The following is a 12,323-nucleotide window of genomic DNA, read 5'->3' on the forward strand; positions in this document are numbered from 1 at the left end:
GGACTCCCAGAGCTCCACCCAGGACCTAGCCATGGATCTCTGCATCCAGATCCCTCAGTAGTTGGATGGGGTTTCTAGCATGACACTTAGGGTGTTTGGCCATCCCATCACCAGAGTAGGTCAGTTAGGGCTGTCTCTCGACCATTGCCAGCAGTCTGTTGTGGAGGTATCTTTGTGGATTTCTGTGGGCCTCTCTAGCACTTTGCTTCTTCCTATTCTCATGTGGTCTTCATTTACCATGGTCTCCTATTCCTTATTCTCCCTCTCTGTTGTTGATCCAGCTGGGATCTCCCGCTCCCCCAAGCTCTCTTTCCCTCGATCCTTGCCCTTCATTACCCCCACTCATGTCCAGGCTGTTGATATAGATCTCTTCCATTTCTCCGTCATCGGGCTTGTACAACCACTTTGGAAATCAATATGGCACTTTCTTAGAAAATTGGGAATCCATCTCCCCCAAGATCCAGCTATACCACTCTTGGGCATATACCCAAGGAATGCTCAATCATACCACAAGAGCACGTGTTCAGCTATGTTCATATCAGCATTGTTTGTAATAGCCAGAACATGGAAACAACCTAGATGCCCTTCAACTGAAGAATGGATAAACAAAATGTGGTACATATACACAATGGAATACTACTGAGCAGAGAAAAACAATGACATCATGAGGTTTGCAGACAAATGGATGGATCTAGAAAAAACCATCCTGAGTGAGGTAACCCAGACTTAGAAAGACAAACATGGTATGTACTCACTCATAGGAGGATACTAGATGTGGAACAAGGATGACTGGACTGCTACTCACATCACCAGGGAGGCTACCTGGAAAACAGGACCCCAAGAAAGACACGGGGATCGTATTTTTTTATTTTATAATTTAATTTAATTTTACATATCAGCCACGGATTCCCCTGTCCTCCCTCCTCCCGCCCCCCTCCAACTTCCCCTCAGCCCCCCCTCCATTTCCATCTCCTCCAGGGCAAGGACTCCCCTGAGACTGGGTTTCTTTAACAGTCCTGGATGTTCTAGAACTTACTTTTAGACTAGGGTTGCCAAGAACTCAAGAAACCTACCTACCTCTGCCTCTGCTTCTGCATACCAGAATGCTGGGAGAAAGGCTTAGCTGGAATCATCACCCACTCTTCATGGAGCTTGCTTCCTAGAAACATCTTTCCTATTAGCTTTCATTTCCAGGAATAGACAAGATGATGTTCTCTGAGGATCTAGTTGTTTGGTAGACAAAGAATACAATCGCCAAAGCTAAGTCTTTCTATATGTGCTTTATTAGAGGGGGCAGTGAGTAGTGACCACAACCAGACAAGCAGGGGTGGTGTAGGCAGTCACTGAGGTCATAAGTCTAATAGTGAACACCTTTGTATTCCTTGATTTATGGAGATTGGGAGAGGCAGATGGCGGCCTCACGGTCACAGTTGCAGATGAAGGCCTCACAGGGGTTGTTTTTGTCTGCCGAGAAACAAGAAAGGAAGTTGAGTGAAGGCCAAGACCCTGATCCCTATGATCTATAGCCAAAAGGAACTGGTGGCCCTCCCATTGATGCAGCTTTGGGCTGAGAGACAGAGCACAGAAAGGACATTGGTGTGTCCAAATTGCTGGAAAACACTTATAATAAGAACATTAGTTGTTGTGGGCTGGGGAGATGGCACAGTTGGTAAAGGGGTTGACATACAATCCTGAGGGCCTGACCTAGGATGCCCAGAGACCATGGAAAAATCAAGGTGTGCTTGGAGCATCTCTAATTCTTTTTTTTTTTAAAGATTTATTTATTTATGTATACAGTGTTCTATCTGCATGCATGCCTGCACGCCAGAAGAGGGCACCAGATCACATTATAGATGGTTGTGAGCCACCATGTGGTTGCTGGGAATTGAACTCAGGACCTCTGGAAGAACAGGCAGTGCTCTTAACCTCTGAGCCATCTCTCCAGCCCCCAGCATCTCTAATTCTATTGGGAGTAGAGAGAACAGATTCCCAAAACTTGTTACTTAGTCAGGCTAGCTAAAGGTGAGTGGCATGTATACTGAGAGAGAGAGACCCAGGCTCTAACGACAAGGTGGAGAGTGACTGAAGAAGAAAGACATGGGATACCAACTCATTCCTATATATAAAAATAAACACATATATTTAATCATAAAACCTAAAAAAATATAATTATCATCGGGGCAGTGGTGGTGCACGCCTTTAAATCCCAGCACTTGGGAGGCAGAGGAAGGTGGATCTCTCTGAGACTGTGGCCAGCGTAGTCTACAGGACAATCCACAATGCTACAGAGAGAAACCCTGTCTCAAAAAAAAACACACAAATATTAATTACCACTTACAAAATTATATAATTAAAGACAATCCTCCTGTTTCCACCAAGTGCTGGATTGCAGGTGAGAACCACCACACTCAATGTATGGGTTCTGGAGGTGGAAGAGGGCCCTGTGCATGCTAGGCAAGCCATCTAACAGCTGATCTATATTCCCAGCCCTCTGAATACTCACCTGTAAAATGGGAATGATAAATCTTGCCCTGCATAGGTGTTCAGGCCAGTATCTGACTTATACAATGACGCAGCTCTCCATTGTTTAGTCAATATGGAATCAGTATAACACAGCAGCTAACAGGAGAGGCTTTGGGCAGGCAAGATGGCTCAGGGAATAAAAGCACTTGCTGCCAAGTCTGAACCCGAGTTCCATCCCCAGGACTCACATGGTCGAAGGAAGGAACAGACTTCTGCAAGTTGTCCTCAGACCTGCACACCTGTGTTGTGGCACAGAAATGCCTTCCCCAGAAATAAAGAAAATCTTGAAATATTTTTAAGATGAGGATTTGGAATGATGTAGACCTGTGTTCCAGATCCAAATGTCATCACTTCTAAGCTGGGTGACCTTGGGCAAGTGGCCCTGCCTTCCTTATCTTCCTCATCAGTGACCTCATCTATATTTTAGTATCTACCTGATAAGACTGTTGTGAGGTCACATGAGACCAAGGAAATGACCACTAAATGGTGACTGTCCTTGTTACTTCCCTGTCCCTTCCAAACACAAGAGGGACAAGCAGAATCCAGGGGTCCCAGAGGGTAGACCTACCACTGCAGGTGACCTCATTCCCAGAGCAGGAGTATGAGTAGGAGCTGCTGTAGGGGTTGTCTATGAGGAATTTGCAGCTTTCCATCTTCATGGCCTGACCATAGCAATTGTCATGAGTCTGGCAGCACCTGGAGAGAGGAAGGAACAGCGGAGGGAGGACTATGGACCTGCAGGAGGTCAGTTCTCACTTTCAGTCTTTCTCAAACATGTGAGGATGACTTAAACATGATGTTCCAGAAGAAATCGTCCTGAGGCTTGAGAGTCTGTGATTTCTATTAAGCATATATTTATTGAAAACAACTTCTTTGGAGTGTGGTGGTGTCTATCATTAATCCCAGTACTTGGTATGCAGAGGCAGATGGATCTCTGAGGTCAAGTCCAGCCTGGTCTCCAGAAGGAATTCCAGAAAACCTGGGGCTACACAGAGAACCCCTGTCTGGAAACACAAAAACAAAAATAATAAAGAAACTAAACAAAATATATTATGTCTGGTGAATTTGCTTATCTACTATTTGTGCCTCATGAGATGTCTGCTTGTGTCCTGTCCCCACCAACCCAGACACTCCAGTCTCCTATCAGATGGATCACTCACCTGTCTAACTCATCCACCGGAGTGTCTGAGTGCCTGAAGCCACAGTAGTAGCCATAGTCTTCATATCCCACCAAGGTAACACTCCCAGGAATGGTGCATGTGATCACATCGTTGAAGTTGCTCACAGCCGGATGGCTGATGATATGTGTGGTAGCGCCTGATACAAGAACGCACAGCACTCTCTATCAATCCCATCTGGCTTTACTAGGTGTCTGATTCTTGCCTGCTAGCTTCCTCCTGACCCCTACCATATGCTGCACCAGGACAGCAGTTAATAGAGCTGTGTGCGTGTGTGTGTGTGCAGGTGTGTGCTTGCCTGCACACAGGTTCACAGGCATGCACTTGTTAACACTCATAAATGTCATGCTACACAGGAGGAGGCCAGAAGACAGTTTTAGGGAGATGGTTTTCTCTCTCTACTATGTATATACTGTAGAGCAAACTGCAGTTACCAAGCTTGCACAGGAAGTTGTCTACCTATTAGAGATAGGGAGCTGTCCTGTCATCCAGCCTAGCCTCAGATTCTGTAGGAACCCTCTGGCCTCAGCTTCCCGTGTAATAGGATTTTTATAAATGAACACCACTGTCCTGACTGGGCTGACTCCTCAGGACTAAGTTCTACAGAAATTGTCTTTATCCTCACTTGCCTGCTCATTTCTCACTGTCAGGACAGACAGCCACCACACTGTGAACTGCCCTGTGATTCCTGTGTGGAGGAGCTGAGAACACTCTCCATCCACAGCCAGGGACAAACTGACCTCTTAGTTCAATAACCCAGCAATCCAACCATCTCTTAGTTTGAAAGCTGCCCCACCCCTACTCCAGCCTAGGTGAAACCCTAGCCTTAGCCAGCAGTGGGATTCATCACAGTTCTAGCTGAGACCTGGAGCCAGAGAAGCAGCCAACAACACATGCTCATTGTTTTACACTGGAAGAATTGGAAGGAATCTGTTGTATGGCCATGCACAGCTCATAGACAAGGATAATGGTCAGATCATCATTGTAATGTCAGCATTTGACACAACAAACTGTTCATCAGCTGAGGAGTAGGTAAATAAGCCAAGATTCAGTCTGCAGTGGGATACTTGGTCACTAGTAAAATGCAGGAGAAGCCAGGTACAGTGGAACACACATTATAATCCCAGCACTCTGGAGGCTGAGGCAGGTGAATATCTGAGTTCCAAGCCAGGAAAGTCTATAGAGTGAATTCCAGACCAGACATTGCTATTCAATGAAACCCTTTCATGTAAAATGCCCAGAAAAAAAAAAGAATTGCAGCCCTAAACCAGAATTTCAAGTATGACCATCAGGGCCCTGTGCATTGAAGACAAGGGAGATGGGGGGGTCACCCAGAGGGGACAAGGGTCCTACCTGTGAGAGAGTGACCAGCAGCAGGAGTTTCATTCTGAGTGTGTGGATGACTCAAGTGACTTCTCTCTTTATAGTTCTGTGTGTAATCCTAACAGTTGGGAGGCTGAGGTAAGTCTTGGCTAGAATGTTGAGTTAGAGGACATCCTGAGCCAAAATTATATCATCCTGTAAAAATAATAATCAGGGCTGGAGAGATGGCTCTGCAGTCAGGAACAATTGTTGAGCTTGTGTGGGACCCAGGTTCAGGTCCAGCAGTCATGAGGCAGCTCACAACTGACTATGACCCCAGTTCTGGAGGATCAGACCCCTCCTCTGAACTCTGTAGGCACTGCTCACACAGAGTTCACAGACACACATGCAGGCAAAGGGCTCATATACATAAGATAAAAGTCAATGTTGTTTAAAAGGAAAAGAAAAATCACATTGTCAGGGCACCTTAGGCCCAAGGAAATGGGTGCCAGGGCAATGTGGCAGAGACAGAAGGGGTGTCATTGCTTGCGTAGGTGACTGTAGTGGACTTTACTAAGGAGTCATCTGAGTTGACTTAGAGGGTAGAGGTGCAAGCTGTTGTGGACATGGGGTGAAAATTGAACCCCAATCCACAGGCTATTAGACCCCAACAGGAACCCCAAACCAGAACTTCAGGTGTGACCAGCAGGGCCTGCACATTGAAGACAAGGGAGATGGGGGGCACTCAGAGGGGACAAGGGTCCTACCTGTGACCAGATTGACCAGGAGAAGCAGTTTCATCCTGAGTGAGGGGAGGACTCAGTGACTTCTCTTTATAGTCCTGTAGCTGTGCTCTGACAGTGTCCAGTCAGCACACGGGGCCTGTGACTACTGTATGTGTAGCACAGAAGTAGAATATGTGCACCCTCACACACAGTCCCGACCTGCAGAGCTACTGTAGATGGTGACAGAGCCTGAATCAGTGCTGTCACACAGGCAAAGAGAAAGGGCTAGCTCAACACCCCAACCAGCTCAAGTCAGTGACTGGCAAAGTGCCAACTCCCTCCCCCGTGGATGCTTTGAGGTCATAAGAAGATATAGACATTGCTCCTGGGATTGGGTCTGAGGGATGCAGATGGTGACATGTTGCCCCAGTCAGGAGTAGCTGGCCCTTATAGTCCTGTTAACTGTATAAACTAATGCTAAGTCTATTGAAAGAATCTGACACAGCCTATGGGATAGGTCCAGTGACATATTCAATCTTTAATTAATTAATCAATTAATGTGTGTTATTGTGTGAAAGAGAGACAGATAAAGAGACAGAGACAGAGAGACAGAGAGAGCACATGTGGAGGTCAGAGAAGAACTCTGTGGAGTCAGGTCTCTCCTTCTTCCTTTAAATGGGTTCCAGGAATCAAACTCAGGTCAAGAGACTTGTATTGCAGGCTGTATCTCACTAACCTACAAACTTATTTAAAAACTGGAAATGTAGGCAGATGGTGGTGGTGGTGGTGCATGCCTATAATACAAACACTCAGGAGGCAGAGGCAGGCAAATATCTGAGCTTGAGGCTAGCCTGGTGTAAGAGTGAATTTAAGGACAGCCAGAGATACATCAAGAAACACTGTCTAAAAAAACAAAAACAAAAAACAAGAAATTAAAAATTAAAAAAAGAAGACAGACAGACAGCAAATGCCTTCACAACAGATGTGCCCACAGGCCACTATGATGCAGGCAATCCTTCAGCTCAGGCTCTCCCTACCCAGTGTTTGAAGCTGACAATCAACCATTGCAGGGGCTGGAGAGATGGCTCAGCACTTAAGAGCAGTTTCTGCTCTTGCTTAGGACCAGGCTTCAATACTCAGCAACATGGTGGCTTATAAAGAATGTCTGCTGGCCCAATGACCTCTTGCCTCTGCATTTGACCATCTGTCATGTATCCTGTAACTTAGCATCCTAGCACCTCTTTTTCTCTACTACTCACCTCTTCCCTGGATAAAATCCATGTAGGGGGGTGAGTTGAGTTAGTTTTCTCCATACTCAAGATCCCCCTACCCTTCTAGCGGGACTCTGGACAGTCACTACCAGCTACTACCAGTCACTGTGCCTGCGCAGATGTCTCTAGCTGCACCTGTTGCTCACAGGCCTGACCTTGGGAGGGGCGAGACCTGAGTTTGAGTCACGGGTGGGGATGAGGTTGCGGTTAAAAGGCTGAGGACTGGGCAGCTGTTCACTAAAAGAAAAGAGAGATCCACGTAGCCTTTAGCCAATGAGACATCTCATTCCTAAATCCTATTGATCAGGGAACTTGAGATTAACCTGGCTTCACCTGTGGGGTTGGATGATAGAGAAAGGTAGAGAAAAGAATGTGCTCTGTTTTGTTTCTTGAAAAAAGTTAGGCTGCTGTGTACTTTACTAGGACAATAATCCTCTGGTGTGTGTTTAGGCACAGTGAAGACTGGAAGGTCACCGGGATGTAATCCTGCCTTCGAATCATTTATGGTCAGTCCAGTTTGCTTTCCTATATCAAACTTCTTACAATGAGCTCACAGCAGAAATGCTTTGAGTCCAATATTTTTAGGGCCAAGATGTCCTTTAGTACCCATGTGACAGTGCGTCTTTCTCTCTTCTCTCCCCTCCTACCTCTCTGTCTTCTCTTTCCTTCTCTCTTCACCCCTCCACTCTGTTGGGGTTTTTTTTTGCTCTTTTGTCACTTTGCTCTTTTGGGGACCCACTACTCAGCTCCCAAATAAATAAGACACACGGAGACTTATTATTACTTATGAATGCCTGGTCTTAGCTTGACTTACTTCTAACCAGCTTTCCTGAATTTAAATTATTCCATCTACCTTTGGCCTCTGGACTTTTTCCTTTCCTACTTCTGTGTGTCTTACTTTCACACTTACTCTGGGGCTGACATGTGGCTGGGTGGTTGGGTGGCTGTGTGGCTGGGTGACTGGCCCCTGACATCCTCCTCTCCTTGTTCTCTTGCTCCTTCTCCTTCTTCTTCTCTTCCTTCCAGATTTCTTCTCTATATATTCTCTCTGATGGCCAGCCCCTCCTATGCTTTCTCATGTCTTGCTATTGGCTGTTCAGTTTTTCATTAGACCATCAGATGTTTTACACAGGCAAAAAAAACAAAGCTTCACAAAGTTCAACAAATGCCACATAAAAGAATGCAACACATCTTTGCATCATTAAAACAAACATTCTACAGCATAAACAAATGAAACACATCTTCAAATAATATTCCACAACAGTTCTCCCTTTTGTCTAAATAAACAGGAAAGGTTTTAAGTTTAACATAGTAAAACTATATACAATAAAGAAGTTATGAAGTAAGAATTACATTTACAATGTTCAGTCCATTTGTACTTAGCAAATTCAGAGAAAATACTCCACCATCCATGCCATCTTAGCTAATCCAAAGTTCTATAGTTAATTACTTTCTATCACAATTAAGGAAAATTGCAACTAAAACTATCTAGTCTTCAACTCCATCCAAGACAGGATGTGTAAACAGGAAGTGCATTGAAAGCAACTTCCAAAACTCTAGAAATGACAAAGACATCTGACTGCCTGGACAGTCACCCAAAGTTCTTCTGCAACTGTTGTACCCAGCATCCCCCAAAGGCCACTGAGGGACCAAATCTGATGCAAAAGCAAAGAGCCTTTTTTATTTTGAGTTAACTCCAGACTCTCCATCCGTCTGACTCAGCAGCAAAGCAGGAGAGACCCTGAGTAGTAATTGGGGCAGGGTTTTTAAAACAGGGTGGGGAGGCTTACGGGTCTACAGACTACATAGGAACATACTCAGTATTGGTTTATGCCAGGGCAATGATGGTAGAAACTTTTAATTGGCTAGGGTCAGTTGGGGGTTAAAATTATCCATTTTGGGGCAGACCTGGACAAGTCCCAGGGTTTGTCCTTGAGCTGCCATGGGGGGTGGCTAGCCTAGCAAGTACTGACTGTGGGAGCTGACACAGTGTCCCAGGCTCTGTCCTTGACTCATACATGTAGCTCTAAGTTGGTGAGGGGTCCCAGACAGTTAAAAAAAATTGGCTGAACCCTGAGCAGTCAGAGTACGTGCAGGAAGGGAGTAACTGCAAAAACTGTGTCTCTTATTCATGGCCCTCCCAGAAACTGCTTGCTCAAGTCTCAGGAAACTGACATTGAGGCCTGCATGGACACCAACCAGCGAGTACAGAACTTTTACAGCAAGATGTTCCTTTAGTGCCCGTGTGACATCTCTTCTCTCTCTTCTCTCCCCTCCTACCTCTCTGTCTTTCTTTCCTTCCCTCCCCACCCCTCCTCTCCCCTCTGTTCTTTTTCATTTTCATTCCTCATCTCCCCACTCTCCTTCCCATTTCTGTCCCCTCTACCTCCCTATGTATCTCAGGCTGAATTCTTCTTTATTTTGATTTTGAATTTTTTTTTTTTTTTTTAGTTTTTTGAGTCAGGGTTTCTTTAACTGTCATGGAAGTCCTGGAACTTGCTTTTAGACCAGGGTTGCCAAGAACTCAAGAGACCTGCCTACTTCTGCATCTGCTTCTGCATCCCAGAATGCTGGTATGAAAGGCATGGCTGGAATCATCACCCACTATTCAAGGTTCTTGCCCCCTAGAAACGTCTTTCCCATTAACCTTCAGTTTCCAGGAATAGACAGGATGATATTCTCTGAGGATCTAGTTATGTACAGTAGACATCACCAAAGCTGAGTTCTTTCTATATGTGCTTTATTAGAGGGGACAGTGAGTAGTGACCACAACCAGGTAGGCAGGGATGGTGTAGGCAGTAACTGGGGTGACAAGTCTAAAAGTGAACACCTTTGTATTCAATGTTATATAGAGCCAGAAGGAAGCAGATGGCGGCCTCACGGTCACAGTTGCAGATGAAGTCCTCACAGGGGTTGTTTTTGTCTGGAGAGAAACAAGAAAGGAAGTTGAGTGGACCTCATGACCCTGATCCCTATGATCTGTAGCCAAAAGGAACCCATGGCCCTCCCATTGATGCAGCCTTTAGGTTGAGAGACAGAGCACACAGAAGTCCATTAGGTTGTCCAAATTGCTGGAACACACTTATAATAAGAACATTAGTTGTGTGGGCTGGGGAGATGGCACAATTGGTAAAGTGGTTGACATACAATCATGAGAGCCTGACCTAGGATGTCCAGAGACCACGTGAAGAACAAGGTGTGCTTGGGGCATCTGTAACTCTATTGGGAAGTGGAAAGAACAGATCCCCAAAATTTGTTGGTCAGTCAGGCTTGCTAAAGGTGAATGTCATGTTTACTGAGAGACTCCGGCTCTAAAGACATGGTGGAGAGTGACTGAAGAAGACACGGGATGCAAACTCATTCCTATACATAAAAATAAACACATATATTTAATCCTAAAACCTATAAAACTACAATTATCAGCTGGAGAGTGGTGGTACTCACCTTTAATCTCAGCACTTGGAAGGCAGAGGAAGGTGGATCTCTCTGAGTTTGAGGCCAGCCTAGTCTACAGAGCAAGTTCCAGAACAGTCTATAAAGCCACACAGATTACCCAGTCTCAAAAAAAACCCTACAAATATTAATTACCACTTATAAAATTATATAATTGAAGAAAATCCTCCTGTCTCCACCAAGTGCTGGATTGCAGGTGTGAACCACCACACTCAATGTATGGGTTCTGGAGGAGGAAGAGGGCTCTGTGCATTCTAGGCAAGCTATCTATAAACTGATCCTTATTCCCAGCCCTCTGAATCCTGATCTGTAAAAAGGCAATGATAAATTTTACCCTGCATATGTATTTACTCCAGTATTTGGCTTATAACCAATGATGCAGCTCTCAATTGTTTAGTCAGTATGGAATCAGTATACCACAGCAGGTAATAGGAGAGGCTTTGGGCAGGCAAGATGGCTCAGGGAATAAAGGTGCTTGCTGCCAGGTCTGAACCTGAGTTCCATCCCCAGGACTCACATGGTTGAAAGAGGGAACAGACTTCTACAAGTTGTCCTCAGTCTTGCACACCTGTGTTGTGGCACAGATATGCCTGCCCCAGAAATAAATAAAATCTTGAAATGTTTTTAAAAAGAGGATTTGGAATATGTAGATCTGTGTTCCAGAACCAAATGCTGTCACTTCTGTGCTGGGTGACCTTGGGCAAGTGACCTGGCCTTCCTCATCAGTGACCTCATCTATATTTTTGTATCTACCTGATAAGACTGTTGTGAGGTCACATGAGACCAAGGAAATGACCACTAAATGGTGACTGTCCTTGTTACTTCCCTGTCCCTTCCAAACTTGTGAGGGACAAGTAGAATCTAAGGGTCCCAGAGGGTAAACCTACCACTGCAGGTGACCACATTCTTAGAACATGTGTATGAGTAGGAGCTGCTGTAGGGGTTGTCTATGAGGAATTTGCAGCTTTCCATCTTCATGGCCTGACCATAGCAATTGTCATGAGTCTGGCAGCACCTGGAGAGAGGAAGGAACAGCTGAGGGAGGACTATGGACCTACAGGAGGTCAGTTCTCACTTGCACTCTTTCTCAAACATGTGAGGATAACTTAAACATGATGTTCCAGAAGAAATCGTCCTGAGGCTTGAGAATCTGTGATTTCTATTAAGCACATATTTATTGAAAGCAACTTCTGAGGAGTGTGGTGGTGTCTACCAATAATCCCAGTACTTAGTATGCAGATGCAGATGGATCTCTGAGTTCAAGTCCAGCATGGTCTCCAGAAGGAATTCCAGGAAACCTAGGGCTACACAGAGAAACCCTGTCTGGAAACAAAAAAAAAAATAGTAAAGAAACTAAACAAAATATATTATGTTTAGTGAATTTGCATATCTCCTATTTGTGCCTCATGAGATGTCTGCTTGTGTCCTGTCCCCACCAACCCAGACACTCCAGTATCCCACCAGATGAATCACTTACATGTCTAACAGATTCACAGAAGTATCTGAGTCCCCAAAGCCACAGAAGGAGCCACTGTGGTCGAATTCCACCAAGAGATCACTCCCAGGGATGGTGCACTTGATCACATTGTTGAACTGAGTCAAAGCCTGAGGGCTGATGCTCTGTGCAGTAGCACCTGCTACAAGAATGCACAGCATACTCCATCAATCCCACTTGACTTTACCAGGGGTCTGATTCCTGCCTGCTAGCTTCCTCTTGACTCCTACAAGGTGCTGCACCAAGAGAGCAGTGAAAAGAGCAGTGTGGTGTGTGTGTGTGTATGTGTGTGTGTGTGTATGTGTGTGTGTGTGTGTGCTTGCCTGCACACAGGTTCAGAGGCATGCACTTGTTAATACTCCTAAATGTCATGTCA

At 45.3% G+C, this 12,323-nt stretch overlaps 2 protein-coding genes across 3 annotated transcripts; both read right to left on the minus strand.

Moving 5' to 3' along the window:
• Nucleotides 1-1,387: 1,387 nt before the first annotated feature.
• Nucleotides 1,388-5,804, minus strand: LOC131898451 (phospholipase A2-like). Of its 2 annotated transcripts, none has more exons than XM_059249618.1 (4): nt 5,771-5,804; nt 3,684-3,840; nt 3,092-3,219; nt 1,388-1,464 (listed from the first exon to the last, which is right to left on the minus strand). In XM_059249618.1, exons 1-4 carry the CDS (start codon nt 5,802-5,804, stop codon nt 1,388-1,390), a joined length of 396 nt encoding a protein of 131 aa, XP_059105601.1. The 2 variants fall into 2 exon arrangements, with proteins under 2 accessions (XP_059105601.1, XP_059105600.1); XM_059249617.1 differs by lacking the exon at nt 5,771-5,804 and adding an exon at nt 5,074-5,087 and having other exon boundaries at nt 3,684-3,863.
• A 4,011-nt stretch (nt 5,805-9,815) lies between these two features.
• LOC131898553 (phospholipase A2-like) lies at nt 9,816-12,108 on the minus strand. The gene is made up of 3 exons (XM_059249745.1): nt 11,930-12,108; nt 11,340-11,467; nt 9,816-9,922 (listed from the first exon to the last, which is right to left on the minus strand). Exons 1-3 carry the CDS (start codon nt 12,106-12,108, stop codon nt 9,816-9,818), a joined length of 414 nt encoding a protein of 137 aa, XP_059105728.1.
• Between the last annotated feature and the right edge of the window lie 215 nt (nt 12,109-12,323).

This window comes from Peromyscus eremicus, chromosome 23, assembly GCF_949786415.1.
Source record: "Peromyscus eremicus chromosome 23, PerEre_H2_v1, whole genome shotgun sequence".
In the NCBI taxonomy this organism is placed as follows: domain Eukaryota; kingdom Metazoa; phylum Chordata; class Mammalia; order Rodentia; family Cricetidae; genus Peromyscus; species Peromyscus eremicus.